General features: G+C 41.7%; 1 protein-coding gene across 4 annotated transcripts; it reads left to right on the top strand.

The window, feature by feature from the left end:
- The first annotated feature begins 6,139 nt into the window (after positions 1 to 6,139).
- smox (spermine oxidase) lies at positions 6,140 to 19,615 on the top strand. Of its 4 annotated transcripts, none has more exons than XR_013844126.1 (8): positions 6,140 to 6,202; positions 9,765 to 9,999; positions 10,657 to 10,880; positions 12,164 to 12,337; positions 13,455 to 14,205; positions 16,376 to 16,536; positions 17,949 to 18,014; positions 19,139 to 19,222. XR_013844126.1 is itself a non-coding variant. In XM_079999271.1 (8 exons), exons 3-8 carry the CDS (start codon positions 9,792 to 9,794, stop codon positions 19,283 to 19,285), a joined length of 1,665 nt encoding a protein of 554 aa, XP_079855397.1. In that variant the 5' UTR covers positions 6,147 to 6,202; positions 7,156 to 7,223; positions 9,765 to 9,791; the 3' UTR covers positions 19,286 to 19,615. The 4 variants fall into 4 exon arrangements, 3 of the variants coding, with proteins under 3 accessions (XP_079855395.1, XP_079855397.1, XP_079855396.1); XM_079999271.1 differs by lacking the exon at positions 17,949 to 18,014 and adding an exon at positions 7,156 to 7,223 and having other exon boundaries at positions 6,147 to 6,202; positions 19,139 to 19,615; XM_079999269.1 differs by lacking the exon at positions 17,949 to 18,014 and having other exon boundaries at positions 19,139 to 19,615.
- Positions 19,616 to 23,267: the final 3,652 nt, after the last annotated feature.

Here is a 23,267-nt window from a genome sequence, read left to right as displayed (position 1 = left end):
TTGGTCAACTTTAAAAAATGCTTTAATTTGTCAAACCTACAGTACAATTTTGTTTATTTCTTTTGGTGTTCTCAACTTCAAATTTTAAGCAGGGAACACCTAAAAAAATATAGGTTGAATGAAGAAAAGCATTTAAAGTCGATCCACTGGCTCCATCCTGTGATTTCTTTCGGTGCTTTATAGATTCTGATTTGAATCCACTCTTTCCACAAGTGACCTTGTTTATTAAGGGCTTCTGACACCAAGTGAGAAGGGGATTTTTGATCCATTAATACAATGAATGGATGATATAATACCTGGCTTTAATTTCAGTCCGTTCAACTGCCTGCTTTTACTAAAATGAAAATAATACAATCCACATCAACATTTCAGGATTCAGTTTTTTTCATCATTAACAAATCAGAAAATAATAAAAAATAAATAAAATAAAAAGAACCGCAGAGGGAAGGGTTTATACAATTTGAACAAAGGGCCCATTTCGCAGCCTTAAGAGGATTAGCCGCCTTAACCTCTCGGACCCGTCTGCAATGAAAGGCTAGCTCACTAATGAAGGTGTCCTGCCTGTATTTGACCACGGAGCCATCCATTTGGGGAGGGGGTGGCGTGAGGGGGGTGGGTCCCACAATAACTCATATTTCACTTCGCCAGAAGAAAACCAAAATGAAAAAAAAAAAATTGCCAACGGGAGAAGTGAAACATTGGGATTTGTAGATGAGTGACTTGGTATGAAGTGGTAAGAATTGAATTACGCTCACAGGCTCAGACTCAAAGCGCTTCATTGTGCAAGATAAAACCGCCGTGACTCAGCATGAAGACAGTGAATAATCGGAAACAAATAGGCAAAATCATTTCAATCAACTTATTCAGCTTGCAGCGGTTTGACTCGACTGCCGAGAGGGGTCAAGCGAAATCCCGGGCCGAGCTTCCGAGCTGGCCGAGGACGAGGAGAAGAAGCCCGGCTCCGGTGTCGGGTCTTCCAAAGCGAATTACACAACGGCCGTCAGCCATTAGGAACGGTGCTCTGCTCCGTTCTTTCCAGCCCTCTGACCGCTTTCACCCGCCGTGGCTTGAAAGAATCCCTCCATAAGATTTACAGAGGTTGAACCGTTGCTGGGGGAACGCTAACTGGGAAGAGAGATTTGTCCCGAAACCCCGGTTTAAATAAAAAAGGAACCCCCCCCCCCCCTCCCGTCTTTTGTGCATGGCCGGGCAAGGCGGTGAATGGGAGGTGGAGGGGGGGTGACTACGGACGGCGGAGAACACCCAACTGCTACCGGAGTCACAATGTGCGGTCTCTGTACCCGGGCGGACCGACAAAACAGAGGGGCCTTTCTCGGGATTAAACTGCACCGGCCAATCCCACGCCAACATTCCTCGCGGCCCTAATGAAGCAGCGAGCACATGCATATTCACATGCCAATCACGTAACGGGCTCCCCTCGTCCGCCGCGCCCGCTCAATTCATCAACGTAGCGGAGAAGCGCCTGAAACCCTCAGGACAATACAAGCACGGACAAAGACATGTTGTAAGTTGTTGTGTAACAGTAGCCGATAAAAGACACGAGCGTTTTTTCTATTTTTTCGCTGGCGCTGAGTGCTGTTGTGGCCAGTGAGGCCCACAAGGTTTTCACACTGTGTTGTTGGCGATTCAGATAAGGTTCACTGGAAAGGGCAAAAGGGCGATTGCACGACTAAATGACCGTTTCTCAAGGAACGTAAATTCAATGCACTGGGACCCTCCGTTCTTTTTCCTTTCGTGGGGATTTAAATAATGGCACCAAACTTATTGTGCACTGTCTTATCTGAATTCCTCTTTTGTCTGTTTTGAATCAGGTCACCTGAGAATGTGTCCTCAATGGGATCCCCCTGAATACCGAAAGATAACAAACAGAGAAAATCAAACAATAAACAAACAATTAGCTATATAAATACTATATACTGTATATATACATATATATAAACATGCATACATACATACATACAAATTTGTATAAAATGTATGATTGTGGAATAAGTCTTATGTCCCTATCTTTCAATATGTATTTTTAATATATATAAATATATATAAATACATACTGTATATATATTTATATAATTTCAACTAAGTGATTTCATAATTATTTCACATATAATATATAAAATGTGAAATTTATTAGAAAATATATTAGAAAAAAAAGATTTGCTTTGTTTTTACAAATAGATATTGCAGATTTATTATTACAATTTATTATTGACACTAACATTCATATGTCAAACTGCCCAGTTTATATTGATTCATCAAGATTATTTTTTACATGTACCAATACTTTTTTGGAAAGACAATGTTCAATCCAACCAATTATTAAAATTTTACTTCAGGAAGTGAGTCACTTATCACTACCCTGAGCCAGTAACATTTACATTTTTAACAATTGCAAAAGCCTGTGCTCAGCCAGAGATGGGGCCGTGCTGCTGTTATGGCCAGATTTAAAGGTTTGGTCATTAATTACTATTAATTAGAACAGATCAATCTCATTCAGTTATAATCAATAAATTCCCCTGACGCAAATATAGTGACACTGAAAGAAACCAAAGTACTGAAGTGAGGTCCTGCACTCTGGGCAAAACAGGCTTCACCTTCAATTTCCCTTTGGGGGACTAATTAAGTTGTTTTTTTGAATCTTTATCTTTATTAAAGCCAAACTTTACTGTCAGCGTAGAGCTAGAGCTGACGTGTCTGTCCGATCGGCATTCGGTTTCCCAGCACTCTTGGGCTCTTGAGTTCCTAAGAACAACAGTCTGCGTTAAAATTACATTCCATTTTCTGCTGATTATTCTATCGGCGGCACAACAAACTTCCTCCTTTTAACAAAGCACCGGTCGGGAAGGGAGGTGATGGCATGGCCCTCTAAGATGAACTTTAGCGATTATTGGCTTAGACGCAGACAAATGATGATGGGATTTGAGAGGTGATTGAATCCTGCAGTGATTGAGTTCCACACATGACTTCCTGTTGACACGTGCGCCGGGGACCCGCAGACAAAACAGTGGCAAGGTGGGATTTCAGAGGTGAAAGGAGCCAACACATCCCAACAGTTCCTGCTTCCTGACTTTTACTTCCGCTCTGCTGCAGCAAAGGCAGCACGTGCATAAAACCAGACCCTACAAAATACCATTTTTAGAACTGTATTTGCAGTAAAAAAAAATAATAATAATGATGTTTTAACAATCTCTCATTCTTCTGTAGAGGCAAGTCATGATCATGGCATTTTGATGTTTGTCATAAGAATAATTGCGATTTACAATTGTCTCTTTTTTCACGTTACGCCAGTATCGTAGTATAACTTCTGTATACAGGTACATCTCATAAAATTAGAATATCATGAAAAAGTTCAATATTTTTTGTCACTCATTTCAGAAAATGAAACCTATATATTATATAGATTCATCACACATAGAGTAAAATATTTTAAGTCAGTAGGCTTCACAATCAATCATGGGGAAGACTGCTGACTTGACAGATGTCCAGAAGACAGTCATTGAACGAGGAGGATAAGCCACAAAAGGTCATTTCTAAAGAAGCCGGTTGTGCACAGAGTGCTGTATCCAAGCATATTCATAGAACGTTGAGTGGAAGGAAAAAGTGTGGTAGGAAAAGGTGCACCACCAAAAGCCTTGAGAGGATTGTGAAGCAAAATCCATTCAAGAATTTGGGGGAGCTTCACAAGGAGTGGACTGAGGCTGGAGTCAGCGCATCAAGAGCCCCTACACACAGACGAATCCTAGGCATGGGCTACAAATGTCGCATTCCTCGTGTCAAGCCACTCCTGAACCAGAGACAACGTCAGAAGCGTCTTGCCTGGGCTGTGGAGAAAAAGAACTGGACTGTTGCTCAGCGGTCCAAAGTCCTCTTTTCAGATGAAAGGAAATTTTGTATGTCATTTGGAAATCAAGGTCCCAGAGTCTGGAGGAAAAGTAGAGAGGCACAGAATCCACATTGCTTGAAGTCCAGTGTGACGTTTGATTGTTGATTCAACGAGATACAAGTGCAAGATAGCTGTAAGGAATCACAATAAAAATAGTGTTTTTAGTAAAAAAAATAATAATTGTGCGTACATTATGTCAAAATTAACAACTTAAAACAAATCAACATTATCAACTCATGCGTTGTTCGTGCGTTGTCAATACAACAACTTAAAAGTAGTCAATATCAACAAAAACAAGAATAGTTAGTCATAGCTGGGATAAGATCAGATGTTCAGGTGATCCTAAAAGAGCGGATTCGCAGGTGTTTCTTGAAGCTCCTTCCACCACTGGGGCACCACGCTTGAGAAGAGTCTGGATTGAGAACTCAATTGCTCAGCTGCAGATCTCAGAGAGCGGGTTGGAGCGTACGGCCCGACAGGTGATGCCATGTACAGTATGTGGGTGCAGATCCAGTGAGTGCCCTGTAGGCCAGCATCAAAAAAATGATCTTGATGCGGGGCAGTGACAGGGAGCCAGTGGAGAGGGATGGAGAAGGGCTGCTTGAAAACCAGGTGCGCTGCTGCACCCTGAATCATCTGCAGAGGTTTGAAAGTGCACGCCGGTAGAGCGTTGCAGTGGAACAGTCGAGTCGTGAGATGACAAGCGCCCGAACGAGGAGCTGTGCCGAGGGCTTCGACAGGCACCGGCTGACCTTTTTGATGTTGTCCAGAGTGAATCTGCACGATTGGGAGAGGGAATTTGATAAGAAAACGTTGGCTGGCCGTCAATCACTACCCCAAGATTTCTAGCAGACATGGATGTTGTTAATGACGACGAGCAAAGCTGAACATTTATGCGCTGTTGAATGGTTGGACTTACGGGGATGATGAGGAGCTCTGTCTTGGAGGGATTAAGTAAAGCCATTTATTGGCGCGGAACATCTGAAGCTTGAAATGTGGGCGGAGAGTTAATTTTTCTGAGCCTAACTGACGGAAACACCTAATTCACATTGTCTTCATTGCATCATTTCAAATATTGGTTTAAAATTCCCCTGAAATTTTGTATAAAAAGGTTTGATTGTGGAATAGGTCTTTATCTTTATAAATACAGTATATATATATACATACATATATACTGTGTACGTGTGTGTGTGTGTGTGTGCGTGTGTGTGTGTGTGTATACATATATATATATATATATATATATATATATATATATATATATATATATATATATATATATATATATATATATATATATATATATATATATATATACAGTGTATATATATTACATTTGAAAGAAAGAGAGAGCTATATATTTATATATATATATATATATATATATATATATATATATATATCTATTACGTATATATATGTAAGTACTGTATATACTGTATATGTGTATATATATATATATATATATATATATATATATATATATATATATATATATATATATATATATCTTAAATTTGTGCACATGCCATTATTCCTCCCTTAATGTGTGTATGTATATACAGTTTATATTGTATATATGGATAAATAGATATATATGGATAAATATAAATATATATATATATATATATATATATATATATATATATATATATATATATATATATAGAGAGAGAGAGAGAGAGAGAGAGAGAGAGAGAGAGAGAGAGAGAGAGAGAGAGAGAGAGATATGTATTCTATATATGTAAAAGCAGAAAATATAAGCAAAAAATAAAATATTTTGGATAGATAAATGGCACGATGTATGTACAAAATAAGTGTGTGTGTACAGTGTGCAGTGTACCTTGCTTACTGTACTTGCTTTATCCGGACGTGTGGGTAAAATCACTGTGTAGGGCGGGATTTAAACACCGCATGTGTAATATGGTGCAATATGTCCGAAGATGCAGATGGAACCTTGCATGCATATATTATACAGGTTAAAGTCATTATACAGTGTCCAGATAAAATAAAGAATCAACCTTGGCACTTTCGGGTTCTCCTATTTAAATAATCTCGCGGATTGCCACTTTAATCCTGCCCATGAGAGGTGGAGGTAAACACGGGCCGGACAGCTGACTGGCTCTGGTGTTATCGCCTCCTACGTCAGCTCATCTTTATTAATGTGGGGGCAGCGGCCAGGCGCAAACTGGCTGCTGCTGGTTCCCCGACTCCCATAAATACACCGACCAGCCGGCGGAGAGCAAAACACAAAGGAAGACGCGCTGAGGCTTTAAAACCCAAGACGATCGGAGTCAGGTAACTGCACCCGCCAGCTTCACCGAAACACGGCTTCTATTCCACCGTCGCGGTGCGGGGGAACGGCTCGGTGCGGAGGAGCCGCCTCGCACCGCGCGTTTATTATTGCTCCTATTATTATTATTATTATTATTATTGTTGTTAATAATACTATATTATTATTTCATAATGCTCACTAGTTCGCCTGCCCATCTCCAACACCGAAGCGCGAAAAAACGGTTATTTCTAAAAAAAAAATAAGGGTCCACTGAGGAATAAAGGAACTACTTGCGCGATAAACCTATATACGAGTTATACGGTGTGATATTTAGGTCGCAATAACTCTTTGGAACAATGGGTTGAGATGAACCGACGCCTCGTTCGGCGTGTGCTTTTACCATCGTCATTATTGCTATTATTATTTATTATTATTGTTGTTGTTGTTGTTAATGTGGCAGCAGTGTCTGCTCTCAGCTGAATGGACCGGCTTTGGGTTTCTTACTATGAGTGATGCTGGTGATGATGCCACTCTGGCATCACTACTCCATTACGTGGCAGCAGAGCATACACACGAGAAATGACCTCAATACTGTAGTTCTTCTCCGAAGCTTTGGATTGGGAATGCACTCAACTATTCAGTGTCTGCGTTATATGTTCCCGTTTCTCCCACCCTGGAACACATTGGAGTTCAGTGTAACCTTTATGTTTGTGGCTGAATTGAAATGCCTGGAACCAAAGTCTTTTTAAGACTTTTCTTTATTTTATTTTATTTATTGCAATTATTGTAACAGGTATTGACATCGGCAGCTGTATTTATGTGGAGAAATACACATTATTAGATACTCACCAATACATTTCTCGCTGAGATGCCTCTGCATCCCCCTCGTGGTCTCTTTATCCTGCCTGGCTTCATGGGGCCTGTTCAAAGCACTTCCTAACTTGTGTTTACCTCTTGAACTGCGAGTGGCTTTAAGGGCGCTGTGCTGCTGAGTGGCTCCACTGACAGTGCTGGGGCTAGGGACCGGTGGAGCGACTCCAACATGTAAGTGCCAGAGCTGAAGGAGAAGTGTGGAATGTCTGGTGTATCTGGCACCAACCCCGGGCTGCACTGCTTTTCTATGTCCTAGGAAGTGAGATATTTTTGGCAATGGCGGCACACAGGGGCTGATATACTTAAATGCACTGTGTGTGTGTGTGTGTGTGTGTGTGTGTGTGTGTCTGTGTGTCTCTGTGTATGTGTGTATAGTTGTGAATTAAAGGAATGGAGTTGAGGAAAAAAGGTCTTTTACAAAGTGGAATTGCAGAATGATGTGATTCAGCCGCAATGCTTTTTAACCCCGCTTACTGTGCACAAGGAGCTGAAGGTTGTCATTACTAGGTCAATGGTAGCCATGTTCCCTGCTGCCCCCATCTTTCCTCCCACCCACAACAGCCCATCAGTAATCTGTATCTGTGGGAATAAGTGTGAATTTGTGACATGTGGCCCCAGAGTTACAAATCACCAGAAATGGATGCACAGACTGTTCCTGTTAGTGAGACAGCAGCATTGTGAGGGGATCGAATTCCATCATTTGTTTTGTTCTGCCTCTGTAGATACATAAGTGGTATTTTTACAGCAAGATGCTTAAGATGGATTACGTGGCAGTGTGTGGGCTACGTATTGTACACAATAAGACATCTTGATTTCACACTGAACAGCTCAGATGTTTTTAAACATTTTTTCTGTTTTTTAAAGCAGCCATAACAAAACTATAATGGACCTCGATGAGTGTTGGGCGCCTACTGTATAACAACGTGCAGGTTCCCAGAGGAAGGAAAATTAGTGTGTATTTATACATGTTTCAAACTCTCTTACTCCATAACAGATTTTGATTTGATCTCATGTACTTATCTTGCTTTTAGTTCTCCCTTGACCACCAACCATTTTTTATTACTTTTAATGTGACACAGTTAGGGGCTTGGACCACGCAAGTAGCTGAATGTTGCATTGCAAACTTTTTAATAATTCAATAGCACTAACTTACAGTGTATGTATATGTAAGTATATATATTTTTATTTAATCTGAGAAGTAAAACATAGCTAAGTATATATGGGTTCTTTTCGTGCATTTTAGATGTATACTATGTGTTGTAATTCAGTGTGTGCAACTGCTAGAGGTTGGAACCAAACAAAGGCAGCTTTAATGGTCGTACAATCTGGGACTTGTGGAGAAGAGAGTCTCCCACATTCTGTGGAAATAAAGGCATATTTATGACGCTGTGAAAGTTGAAAGGTCCATGTCTTTATTTTATTTATTTATATGTAATAAACACAGATACCTGAGCATTATAGCAAGATGCGAACAAAAAAAAAGTTAAAATTGAAACATTTAGGCAATGAAAATAAATGTAGTTGGTTAGGGAGGGGCAATGGGATGGGCCATAATGTAGGAGGGGTTTTGTCAACATGTTTTTAAATATTTTCACAGTTGCCTTGCCCACCATTATTTAACCTTGTTATTATTATTATTATTATTATTATTATTATTATTATTTAACCCAAGGATTAATATTATAAGTATTATCTTATCTTTTCTTGTAGATCTGGGGTCAATGCACGAGTATATTAACTTTCCTTTTTGTACAACTATGAGATTACTATTGTTTAAGTCATCGTGATTTCTAGTTTCCACCTGTATTCATTCTAGTCCATAAAGCTGCTGGGTCGCTCTGGTCATTTCCTGGTAGGGGCCGGTGTTGGTCACATCCCATCATATGCACAGCTGTGAAGCAACGCTGTGTGGGACAGAGCATTTCGTTTAGCCCCTTTGACCCCAGCGTGAGGACAAATGAGTTTCCTCTGTACTGTGTCATGTGTGACGCCATGTGTCCAGAGTTGCTCTGACAACAGAAGAGGATGGTGTGTGTGTGTGTGTGTGTGTGTGTGTGTGTGTGTGTGTGTGTGTGTGTGTGTGTGTGTGTGTGTGTGTGTGTGTGTGTGTGTGTGTGTGTGTGTGTGTGTGTGCTTTGCAACAAAAGGATTGCACTGTTACCTCGGTGGGGTAGATGTGAGGATTTGTTTAATAGGAGGGTGGAGTGAGGGTGGAGTGAGAACTGCACTATGTTTAATAGTTTTGGTTGTCAAGACGGTGCAAGGTGTGTCCTTCGCTCAACCAGTTAAACACGACAGGGCATTTTGGGGTAAAAAAAAAAAAAAAAATGTTTTCTCAGCTTTTCGAGACCAACTAGAACAGTTATGGAAAGGACAATGGGGATGTGTCGTAAATAAGCACCCTGGGGTGTTCCTCCAACACGCAGCTGTCCATACATTGATAGTGAGCCAACTCAGAACATTCAAATGACAAAATTGATAGTTGCAATTAAAATAACTAAAAATCCAAAAAAACTATTTAATTTCGTAACTGTCGTAATTAGTGGAATTATTTTGAAATGTATGCAATTAGTACAATTTACAAAGCAGGATTCTCAGGATTTTAAGTTGCCATAGCCTGGTCACTCTGGTAAAACCTTGCGTGGGACCTCATCGTCGCCCCTCACTCGCTGTGTTTAACTTTGCCCCTTTTTCGACCGTCCTCGTCCTCAGACGCCCTAGAAGAGGAGCTTGGACGGCATGCAAAGTTGTGAAATATCGTCAGACAGCACTGATGATCCTCTTAGTAGCGGCCTACGCACTCATCGGCAGCCTCGAATCCTGGTGATCGGCGCTGGCCTGGCCGGCCTTGCTGCGACCGAGACACTCCTGGAAAACGGCTTCACGGATGTCACAGTCCTAGAGGCGTCCGACCGGATTGGGGGAAGAGTTCAAAGTTTCGAGCACGGTGAGACCGCGGGGCAAATTGGAATCTGGCACCTGGCTTACTTCTCGCAAAAAACACCTCTTTGTTTACCACAGCTGTTATTTGAAAAACCACCGTCAGAGGGTGGCCAAGATGGCGCATGAAACTAAGTGTTCATTTCAGATGATTTGATAACGTTTTTTTATCCTAATACAACTTTTTGATTGATTTGATATAGGAATCTTCTGTTTACCAGCTGCAATGCGGTGCTGAAAAATACTCTAGGAAAATCAGTTGCTTTGCCCTGACTTGTTATTATCCTGAATAGGTATTGGGAGGGGCCAATACTTTAATCACTCACTCTTGTTGACTGAACAAAACTGAAAATTAACATATAATATATAATATTACCAATAAGCTTGTTGTCCTGAGGTATTCTACCTTGATGATATCATGGGTGTGTTTTTTGCATGAAAACTATGAGCAATATTTGAAAAATATTGCTCATAGTATGCAAGCATTATTGTTTTGTTATATTTAAAGCGATAAACGTAAATTTCCTTGATTCATTTGCGTTTTCATAACCGCAATTTTTTATTATATTTGTATTTATTTTTTTAAGAAAACAATTGAAGTAAACAAATGTAATAGTCTTCATTGTGGCCTGACGGTTAACGGCTGATGTGTTCGGGCTCGCAGGTGAAGCAGCTTTGGAACTTGGAGCCACCTGGATCCATGGCGCTACCGGGAACCCAGTGTACCACCTGGCCAAGGACAACAGGCTGCTGGAGGACCCCGAGTGCGAGAGGAACGTGGGGCGCATCAGCCTGTATGGCAAGCCGGGTGTGTCACACTACCAGACCAACAGCGGGAAGAGGATCCCCAAGGCACTGGTGGAGGAGTTCAGGGACCTGTACGACGAGGTGAGGCGATGGGGGAAGAAGTACACACACATACATAAATACATACATATATACATACACATACATACACATTCTTACATACATACGCACACATACATACATACATACATACATACATACATACATACTACACCTTAACCCGCCGCTTTTCGGGGCAGCCTAGTCTAGTTTTGGTTAGATGGGAAAAAACATTGGAAATGCAGTTTTTTGTCGTAAATGAGATTGTAGCAGATTAATGTTGCTCAAGTTTTTTTCAATCTCTCAACGTATTTTCAAAACTAAGTTTGATTATGATAAATTATATGAACATTAAAACACCAAGGCTACTTAGATCCACCGGCATTTCACAGTGAAAAAGTGGCTCACCAGCTTGCTCAACTGGTAAAGCAGCACAAACAAGGATTCTATGGTTGCCTGTGGTACAAACATACAATCAAGAAAATACTTTCATGTTGCAAGTGGTGTGAAATCAGAAAGTCAAACCCTTCCCAGAAACTAAGGTTGTTAACAAGCCCAGACAACAGCCGGGCTTCTTCGTGTGATGAAAAACCGACTTTCAAAACTTTAAAGCCTGATTTCTCTGAACTTCTGTTTCCAAAACCTTAATTTTTAACAAGTCATGACTTCCAAAATATTTGCTTGATTCCCACAACTTTCACATTATATGAAATCAAACTAAAGCGTCAAGTTTTGAAATATGACCCTCAAGTATGGATGGGACACGTACAACATGTGTCTGGACTGGTGAGGAAAAGTTTGGCTCTTCTCTGAGACTCGGCTCTTGATGAGTCAGTCAGTCGGAGGATCGGTCGCTTTTTTCCGACAAACTTCTCGGTTCGATTCGGTTTCTGGCGAACGGGAGCAAAACGAGAGTCAGAGGTGTCGGATTTTAGCTCCGAGTTGTGAATGGAATTCTCAGCTGAGTCATTTCATTCTGTCGCCGTAATTCATTTTGGCGGAAAGCATATTTGAAATGTAGTCCCGTTCAATACGAAATATGCCAAAATGCCTTAACCTCCTTTCATCACATTAACTGGATCCTCAGTGATTACTTTCTGTTCCCGACTTAATCGCTCACCCTCTCTCTCTCTCTCTCTCTGTCTTGGTTCCCCACTCACTGAATCAAAACTTGAAGGAGCTTGTGTGCCAAATAAATCCAACTCAATCGTGGACGTCTTCTGTTTTTGTTTTTATTTTTCTGTGTATTTTTCTATTTCTGTGTTCGTCTCCGTCTCCCCCCCCCGCCCCCCCCCCCCCCCCCCCGTTTGCGTGTGGTCGCTCAGGTGTACGAGCTGACTCAGGAATTCTTCCAGAGCGGGAAGCCTGTGTGCGCTGAGAGTCAGAACAGCGTCGGCGTGTTCACGCGGGATGCCGTCCGCAAGAGGATCATGCTCGATCCCGACGATTCTGAGAGCACCAAGAAGCTCAAACTGTCGATGCTGCAGCAGTGCCTCAAGGTGTGTGTCCGCGCAATCGAGAGCTCGCCCCGAGGACGACGTTCGCGTGGCTCGCACGTGGTGTTTTGATGGCTGTATAACACACAATGTAATAACGTCATAATTGCGTCATAATTGTTGGATGTTTATACTTGCAGATGCTTAAATTACACTGTTAAATGTTAGATGTCAGATATAGTTAATTGGAAAAGATACTGCCCGTGGCACTTAATGAATTGATGTTTATCATTATGGATATTTAGAATTAGTTAGTTACAGTGTGAAGTCATTCAAGAAACACACAGGCTGTGAGCTCATTTGTGCTTGAGTGTGTAAACTATACGAAGTATCACCCAAGGAAATGACCACACCAGTGTTTGTGTTCTAATTTCATACTACTTAAGCATATGGTAGGCTTATCTAGGATTACTGTGCCTTTTAGTACCAGGTTTTTTCAGGAGGGTGGCTATCGACTATAATAATGTTCTGCAGTGCTATACCGCTTCTACACCCAAAATGGGGAAATAAAAGTGGTTAGAGCCATTCAAAATAATCGGATAGTTTGTGAACAACCCAACACCACAGTAGAAGCTGCATAGAGTATCCATGCTGCCTTCGGTCTTGGGGTGCGTGGGGTTCTCCGCTGCGCTCTCCCACACTCCAAACATTTCATGGTCGCGCATGCGGGGAAAAAAAAGTCAATGACTTCTCATTTCGATTTTGGATTCTAAATCGTATATAGAAAGATGGAATGGTACAGGGATATTCCTCTCTATTAACCTCCGGAACATCGCGTCGCCCAGGTAAAGGGGGCGAAAATGAGCGCGTTGACCCGGGTGTCCTGTTCCCATCAGTGTCGATCGGAGCCGGAGCCGATAGAAACCAGTGTCTTGTGCCGTCTCATTTGATCCGGGACTGAAACCGGGCTGTTACCTTTCCCACTGATGACAAATGCCGGATGTCAGCAGGTGTTACCGGGTTTTTGGCGCAGTGGGAAAGGGGTACTCGTGGTGTGATACATGGGTTTGTCAGACATTGTTATTTAGCCATCTTGGCAGCCCACATACAGTACGAACAGCTCTGTGTATAGAGCATCTTAACTTCTTTGTGCTTGTGCCCGTGATTTCTTCGCCTCCAGGTGGAAAGCTGCGAGAGCAGCTCTCCCAGCATGGACGAGGTATCTCTGAGTGAGTTTGGAGAGTGGACGGAGATTCCTGGCGCTCACTACGTCATTCCGCAAGGGTTCATGAAGGTGGTGGAGCTCCTGGCCCAGGACATCCCATCCCACACCTTCTCCCTGGGGAAGCCCGTCCGCTGCGTCCACTGGAACTACTTTGCCAAGCAACAGGAAAAGATGTCCGATGGAAGCAACAGTCACCACGGCAACAACCACAACGACAACGACGGCGGTCAAACTCACGACGACCAACACCACCCGATCCTCGGTCGGCACCCCGTGCGCGTGGAGTGCGAGGACGAGGAGTGGATCGCGGCCGACCACGTCATCGTGACGGCCTCGCTCGGCGTCCTGAAGAAAAACCACGAGGCCATGTTCTCCCCCTCGCTGCCCGAGGACAAGGTGTCGGCCATCGAGAAGCTGGGCATCGGCACCACCAACAAGATATTCCTGGAGTACGCGGAGCCCTTCTGGAGTCCAGAGTGCAACACCATCCAGTTTGTGTGGGAGGACGAGGCGCAGCTGGAGCAGCTGGTTTACCCCGAGGAGCAGTGGTACAAGAAGATCTGCTGCTTCGATGTGCTGTACCCACCGGAGCGCTACGGGCACATGCTCAACGGCTGGATCTGCGGGGAGGAGGCGCTGCACATGGAGCGCTGCGACGACGACACCGTGGCCGAGACCTGCACCGAGCTGCTGCGACTCTTCCTAGGTTGTGCCACTTATTTATTTTTTCATTCTTTTTCTTATTTATTTTGGGCCTGATTTGACCCGCAGAATGTCCGATCTGGCCCGCAGGATGAGGAAAAATGTAAATAAAAAAAATGTTGACCTTTAGCTTCATTATACATACAGTATGTTCACAACTAGTACGAACAATCGATACCGCTGTATCACTTGCACTTTAGATGAGGTCTCTAGGATATTACAGTCAATCTAGTTCATGAAATGAAACCAAATTTGTAAAAAGGAAACACTTAACGTATAGCAGCGATGCGAGAGCACGTCGGAATTATTATTTTTTTCTTCACATGTTGATCCCAACTTTATTAACCCGAAAGAGCATCTGCAGTCAGTGGGTTGGTCGTGAGTTGATAATGCGCACGTGCACGCACACAAAAATGCGTCCGTCTCAAATGAAGTTGTATTTTGACCAATCCAAGTGGGTCGAAACACAACAGTTTAAAGGGAAACCTTCACTAGGACGCGCTTATGTCCCCGTTTTTGTAAACTGTACATTGTACTCCGCTTCCCGCCTTGACATTCCCCAAACACCCCTCCGCCCCCCGCCCCAGCCCCCCCAATTACAGAGCTACCATGACCTCCGTCGAGCAGGATGGAAGTACAAACACAGGTTAAACATTGCCGGCAATTATCGTTTCGAGCATTCACACATTTGCATATTTCCCTCACGCTCGTGTCGCAGAATCAGTAACCCAATAAGCCTTGCAAGGCCAGGTGACATCACTGCCCCGCTGAGCCAATCACAGCGCAGTGACTCATTCCACACTGGCTTCATCCGCTGCTCCGTCTTTGTGTTGTAAGATAAGGGAAATGACATCAGCCTTGGCTGTAAGGAAATTTATTTTTATTTATTTTTCCCAAGAAAAGGCTGACAGAGTACATTGTATAACCACAGTAACAATCCGGTGTGACTCAGGCTCCGTGTATCTTCCGTTGAATGTGTCATGCCAACTGGTCGTGACCCACCTAGAACAGGGCCTGGTGCTGGCAATACATACTATAGGTAAAGCTATGGAGTTATTCTATACCCTTGTCTTTCAGCCCCGAGTGGCTGAACAGAAACAAAAAAAGATTAAAAAAAAAACTAGACCCGGGACTGCGCTATGGAAACGACCGTTCCCATTACCTGACACAAAAAGAAACACTACATTGTTGACAATTTCACACGGCCACTTCATTCCAGGAACACATCGGAGGGTAGAGAAAGGGAGGTCTACTCAGAATCTGGTTGCCGGCTGTTTTCCTCTTACTTCACTAAAAAAATAATGTCCGTTAATCACAACGGCAAAAATGCATCACTGAGTCCGTGCGTCACCACCCAGGTGACCCACAACCCCGCATGTAAACACTGCACACCATCACTATTGTCAGGTTCTCTGCTATGATGCACGCACACACACACACACACACACACACACACATAAGCAATGAAAAGAAGCCTTTGTGAGGCTCGAAACAACACATCTAACCAATTTATCAAAACAGTCTTTGATAAATTGTCTACACACTATTGTGCTCTTCTCTTTGCTCTAATACTCACAATAACATAATAATGATGATTAAGCACAACCTTAAAATAAATCCCCGCAGTTCGGATTGGCCCTCGACACCCAAAGCGGGTGTGCGCTCACACAAACAACCCGGCGGCTCATCCGGCGATCCACACCGGCGATGTCGGTGCGTGACCTTTCAACCTTTCGAGACTCTTTTTTTTCCCAAGTGTTTCCCATTCTGGATTCTCTTCTTCAACCACTGGTTAGGAATTCGGTCTCAGGAAGTGGGTCACGAGTTGGGAACTACGTGTGGAAACTCCCAGTCAGGAATCCCAGTATAACTTCCTGAGTGGGTCAGTGGGCCTCCCGGATGGATTGACTTGAATTTAAACCCGCCAGGCTCGCTCAAGCATACATGCAGAGGCGCCGAGAGGGTCGCGCATTCCTGGTATGGACCTCAGCTGCCGCTTAATTAGATGCCTATGCGTTTTTTCCCCTGCAGGGGCTTGTGGAGCGATGGGCCTGTCGACACAATCGAGACGGAAATTTTGATCCTGCGGGGCTGATTTTTTTTTTTTTTTTTTTTTTTTTTTTTTAAACCTGCCTTTCTCATGGTCCTCTGTCGCTTCTCCTTTCCCTCCGCAGGGAACCCAAACATTCCGAAGCCGAGGCAGGTGCTGCGCTCCTCCTGGGGGAGCGACCCCTACATCCGAGGCTCCTACTCCTTCACCCGGGTGGGGTCCAGCGGGGCTGACTTCGAGAGGCTCGCCATGCCACTGCCTTACGCCAAGAGCACCAAGGCCCCGGTGAGGAGGAGGAGGAGAGCCTCCGAGGCCCGATGATACTGTATATGTGTCTGTCCGTCTGCGTGGCTGGCTGGGCATGAAGGGATATTTATCCCCCTTTTCTATGTTTTTTTTCCACTTTTAGACTTAATTACACTCTGTCAGACAGGCCCCTAACCTTTGGTCTCAGAGGCTTTAATCAGTGTCTTTGGACGTTTCTGTTTGCTTAAGTGCTATGTCAATCCCGAAGGGAAAAAAAGTGTTTCTTTCCGGACTCATGGTGCATTTTTTAGTACATGAAGTATTTTAAAAGTACATTTCTTACCATTTTTTTCTTTTTTGTGAGAACACTGGAAGTACTTCCTTCCTTTTATGTGAGTTGAAGTACAGCTGTAGCATACTAGTCATTACTACGCTGTCAGTGGAGAGAAAATACACTCTACACTTGTGAAAAGTATATAATATATTTTATGTATAATATATTTGTAAAAGTGTTATTTCTAGTCATCAAAAGTAAGAAAAGATTTATGAAAATTATTACTTCAATATATTTAAGCACATCTTAAATACAACCTGTAACACGCTAAGTACAACTTAAGTGGTTTCAATTCAACACAACTTTATTTTAAATTATATGAATTGTGAAGACATAAGTATAAGTAAGTAAGTAAGTATACTAAATATACTTAGTATACTTCCAGGTAACAATTTTTTCCACTTTTTCTTCCACTATTGGGACTTTCCAGAAGTATTTCACAAATATAACCACCTGGGTGTGGCTTAACCACGTGGGAAAATAACCCCACTCTATAGACACAAAGTCTTTCACTTAAAAATAACTTTCCACTGTCATGTGTTATTGTTAAAGGATAATGGAGTATAGCGACATGGCAGGAGTATTGTCCCTGAACTTGTGTGTGTGGTTGTTTACAATCCCCTGCGTGCACTCTCACCCCTGAGCGCACTGAACGGTGCCGGCATCAACACGGCCACGGGGGAGAATGAGATATGAGTTTGAATCCTGATTCCCTGCCAGCGTCTGCACCGCGAAACCTGATGCTTTTTGGTGTGTGTGTGTGTGTGTGTGTGTGTGTGTGTGTGTGTGTGTGTGTGTGTGTGTGTGTGTGTGTGTGTGTGTGTGGAGGGGGATGGTGTGTGTCCACTTATGGCTCAAGAAGGAACAGTGTGACATCCTCCACGTCTGCTAAATTTGTAACATGACGCAATAACTCCTAAAAGGTAGAATAAGCGGGCAGCTAAGAAATCGAATAAATGATTGCTCAGAGGGCGATATCAAGAATTTATCCTCTGTTTTCTTCACCTTGTCTACTGTTTGCTCTCTGCTTTTTTTCTTATGGTGTGAAAAGTGAATAAACAGGGTCCTTGAGGACAAGGTCCTTGAGGATCTTGAAGTGCTTGAATTTCTTCCTCAGAAATGTTAGCCCTGGAATGCCTCTTCTGTGCTGAGGTGCTTGAAAGGGCACTTGGAAAAAAATGCGGTAATTGAAAACCTGTGATATTCCCCCTGTTTTTGTTAGTGAAATTGTAACATTAAAAAAAAAAATGTCCAGAATCGCTTTTAAGACAAATATTTTGCCAGGGAAATGCATGAAATGTAATCCAGCATGGTTGGAAAAAAAAAAAAGCTATACTTATAATTTTTTTTATTGTTATTATTTGAGTACATTCCGTTATTTCTCCCTGCAAACAATGTATTCCCTTTGTTATTCCACAAAGCGTACAATGGTCGCTTTTGTGTATTTAGAAGAGGGAGAACAGTGCTACAACTGGGTGTTGAGTTTAAGTTCAAGTTCAAGTTCAAGAGATTATTTGTCACATACATACACATACGGTCATACATAATATATGCAGTGAAATGTCATGACACCCGGTGATTACGCACAATAAGCTCTATAACCTCTAAAAATACTAAAAAATACCAAAATGTGCGTAATCGACAGAAGGTGCTCGCGCAGGCAGCCGCAAGGGGAGGCGCCACAATCGCAATTCTGGGTTCTATAATTATATAATAGAATTAATTGACTGTGTTATATGATTGCCGTAGCACCACCAATTGACCAAACAATGTTAATTTGATCAGCTGGTAGCGGCCATTAATATCACACACTTCTGCTTCTGTAGCAATATCAGCGGCGATGTTGCTGTTTTACACTGAAGGTCAATAAACCTGTCCCCAATTCCCTCCCTGTCCGAGACATGTCCAGAAGATGTGCATCCATGTCAGTGAGTGCAGCCAGAATTATATATTAAAAAAAATAATATTTATATGTATGTATCCCTAGCCCTAACCTTTAAAATCCCAGTTGTCAATTCACCCCAGTAAACAATTTTAATATAAAAAAAAAGTATATACAGTATGTATATATATATATATATATATAATAGACATAGAGACTAAGATAATATTATATTTAAATGAATAAACATCACATTGAAAATGTATTACATTTGTTTTACGTGAATCAAGAAAATGGAGAAATAGTGCTTAATAAAGTACTTGAATTTCATTTTGCAATGCCAGAATTAAGAAACTATCCATCTATGTTCCTCTACTCTCCCCTTTTTAACGCTCTCCGATTTTCTCATTTCTTCTCTCCCGCAGCCTTTACAAGTCCTGTTTGCCGGCGAGGCCACTCACAGGAAATACTATTCCACGACCCACGGTGCTTTGCTGTCGGGACAGCGAGAGGCCACGCGCCTGATGGAGATGTACCAGGACTTACACCACGTGAAAACCACCCAAGCCTAACGCGTACAAAACAGAACCACTGACTAGTGATCGACAACTCAAACGGTTGTGTGTGTGGGTTTCTATGTTAAAATAAAATAATTTAAGTTATATAGCTGGGGCATTACATTAAAAGCAAACAAACAAACAAAAATGAATTTTAAACCGTACTGTATGAGCATAATAGATTTTATTTGAGATGTACTGTCAAGTTGCCAAGGGTGCTGTCATTTATTTTGTCTTATAATTTTTTTAACCACTTATTGTAATATTGTTTATAATAATAACGGCATCCTCTTATTTAACTTCTTCTTTTTGTAAGTGCCTTCTGTACCTAATCTTATTGTAAAAGTTGGGAAATTGGGGGGGGGGGGGGAGTTTAACCCAATAAACAACAAACGTTAAAGTAGTAAACATCGCACCATTCTCCACATTACTGAGGTCAGGGTCAGGAGGGGTCACTTCCTGTGTAGCTGTGTTTTTCCTCTGGTGTGCCAAACGGTTAGAAACGAGGATGAGGACGCCGGGGAGAAGATGTAACACAGAGTATCACACACTCCTGCTTCTGTAGCTATATCAGCGCCGATGTTGCTGTTTTACACTGAAGGTCAATAAACCTGTCCCCAATTCCCTCCCTGTCCGAGACATGTCCAGAGGATGTGCGTCCATTCCTTTTCCAACCAAGTGGCGATCTGGGGTCCTTAAAGGCCTTTTAAATACAAAAAAAAAAATTATAATAATAATGATCCGCGATTGAATCTTTCAATTCACGCCGAGAAAACCTTTCACTTCATTTCTTCTTGAATTGACTTCCACTCCACTTCAATGTCTCCTTTTCCGGGACCGAATCCTGAGGTGTTGTTTAACAGTATCCGCTCTGAGTTGAGAAACCAGAGGCAAAAAAGACAAAAACAAACAAACAAAAAAAAAAAAAACCCCGCTTTGTTCACAGTTTCAAATTACTTAAGGGACAAAAAGAGTCTGATTGTGTTATTTTAACTTGATTGCAGGGGGGGGGGAAAGGAAACCACTCTCCTGTTCAGAAGCAGGCATGTTCTGGAACCTCACCTTGCGCCGTTAAAATGGCTACTGGCAGTGGGCGGGGTCCCCCTAGTGGTGTCAAACTGAAACACAGGCAGTTTAATAATAGTTTTGGTAATATTTGGTTAATAACAGTAACAGGTAGCTCTACACAAGCCTTTCTTATTATTGTGTGTCAAGTTAGCAAATCGATAAAATGACTTAAAGCTGGTTTGGTCTGAATTCGTCAGCAGTTTTAAATGCACCTACTTAATAATAATAATAATAATAATAATAATAATAATAATACACTATATTTCTACAGCAGCTTTCATATACAACATGCAACCAAAAAGTAAAAATAAACGAAGAAAATAAATACAACAGGTAAAGAGCATTTCATAAAAAACAAGTAAATACATTACTCAATCATATACTCATTATCAGCTCTGGGTCTTCACCTGTCCCAATGTCCTTATTTTAGTCCACAAACTCCCGAAAACCATCCGCCTTTGGGCTTTCGTACGCAAGTTAAGATGAATGCCATGTTTTGATTGTGACGCCCTGTGTAAATTACAATACGTCAAGAATGGCTTGTTTACTCATAAGAAATAGGGGGAACGTTTGGGAAGGTCTTCGGAGAGGTCTTCATTTCACCCAGATCCATTAGTCTCCACTGGTTCAATTCATTTAGCTTTAGAAGAAACATTTAATAGAATCAAGCCTCCATTCTCAAGGATGAATAATGCTCTTAGTTCACACGTGGATGTAATTCAGTAATTTTATTGATGAGATGGAAAGAGTGTAAATGAATAGTAAACCGTTGTCGTCTATTGCAGTTTTCTCAAAATGTCCATCCTCAAGGGGAGCAACCAAAGAAGACCCAGTCGTTGTTGCTGTTGTTGTTGTTGTTTTCCCACCGTGGCAAAGTGAGTCCAAGTTCATGAAGTAATCAAACAACATCAGCTGTCAATGACATCAAGAGAGAGAGAGAGAGAGAGAAGCAACAACACAGAAATAAAAGCGCACACTTAGTTGCCCAGATAAGTGTTGAGGTAATGTAATGTGTACAATAGTAATCAGACCAGCGGGCAGAGTACAATCATTCATACGGGAAACATGGAGAGAGATGTGAAAAAGATGTCGCCAAATCAAATTCGCCCGCAAGCGGGATCGCGCGGGGCGACGCGTCAGGTGAGCGGCTGCGTCAGGTGAGCGGCTGCGTCAGGTGAGCGGCTGCACCGGCGCGGCGAAGCGCACGGCGGAAGCGTCCGGTCCGACGGATGGCGCCGCGTCGTGTGGACTTTTCGAACTCCTCGGCAGCAAAGGCAGATGGAAGCGTGACGCCAACGAACCCACGGAGAAAGCAAAGCACCGAAAAAAAAAAAATCAAAAATAAATAATCAATGTTAGACGTCGGTCCGATCGGGTTCGGAGACGACCCGCACGACCGATGGGAGGGTGAGGGAGAGGGAGAGAGAGAGAGAGAGTCCGACCCGTACGGAGTCATTCGCGGGCGGCGCTTCGCTCCAGATCGTTGTGCGTCTTCCCTCCGGGGCGTGAAATGGTTGGAATGAGAGTCGATCCCCCGTGGGCCCCGCGTCGTACAACGACCGAGGGGGGGAAAAACGGGGCGATCCTGACCAACAGCCGTTTTAACGGGCAATCAAAAGCGCTCAAAAGAAGGGAAAAGAAAAAAGAAAAAAAAGTGCATTATATTATTTCAAATTCTAAGATATATCTGAACATTTAAAAACAACACTCTAATAATAAACATCTTTTTTTTTTTTTTCTTTTTTTTTGTTCTTTTTAAATCTCTCACTAGTGCAACAAGTAGACTTGATCAAAGAAAGACATAATGGTTTTAACCTGCAAGCAATCAAAGCTCTGAAACATCTAGTCATTTCCCGGCCACAATAGCAGAACAGTTGAAAGGCAACTCAATGATTGATGCTCCAACACAAACATGCCAACATTTTTAGAAGTCTTTTCATATAAATAAATAGCTGAATTATTATCTTCATCCGTTTTCTTAAATAATCTCCATCTCTATATAACTCTGATGCACATTTAATATAAAGTATCTATGGTTCACAACTGCAATTTCAACACTACTGTAATACATAATATAAGTTTTCTATGTTTATATTTTTATCAACTTTGAAGACAATACGCTTACAGACTGAAGACCTGTAAACTTTTAACTTGATCCATCCCTTTTGGGGGGTTTCTATATATATATATATATATATATATATATATATATATATCATACTTTTTTTTCTATACAAACAACTTATGTACAGTTTTTAAGTCTTCGCAAAGGCAAGATTGTCTGAAACTCAAAAAAAAAAAACAAGTGCAATGTGTTTTCTCGAGTGTGTCAACCTGAAACACATGACCCTCTGTAGAACTGATCTATGATATTAGTATATTGACGACTCCACCGCATATTTAGCAGAATAAACCAAACTGGTGAAGATATTTCAATAGCAAACACGGTCAATTGTTTTTTTTTTTCTTGTTTTACATATCGATTTGAAACGAGTGTATTGATACGACCACAGGCAACTATCCAACTTGTAATTAGGTATTGGATATATGTGGATACCAAAACAGTGCCTGAAAGCTCTTCATCGATGAATTGAATATAGTGTAGTAGTATATATAAAGTATATATATATAAATATATATATATATATATATATATATATATATATATATATATATATACACACACACACACACACACACACACAAACACACAAACACACACACTCACACGCACATATATATATATATAGATATATATATATATATATATATATATATATATATATATATATATATATATATATATACTTTATCTTGGTATTCCAAAAAATCTGAACTTGGAAGCAAACAATGTCAAAAGGCATATGGCAAAGCAAGTGAATTGCAATAAAAAAATAAAAAAATCTATATAGCACCCGCAATAGGTTTG

The sequence above is a fragment of the Zeus faber genome (assembly GCF_960531495.2).
Source record: "Zeus faber genome assembly, chromosome: 4".
NCBI lineage: Eukaryota > Metazoa > Chordata > Actinopteri > Zeiformes > Zeidae > Zeus > Zeus faber.
Note: the sequence above shows the minus strand (reverse complement) of the source record. Positions and strands in the feature narration are given on the sequence as shown.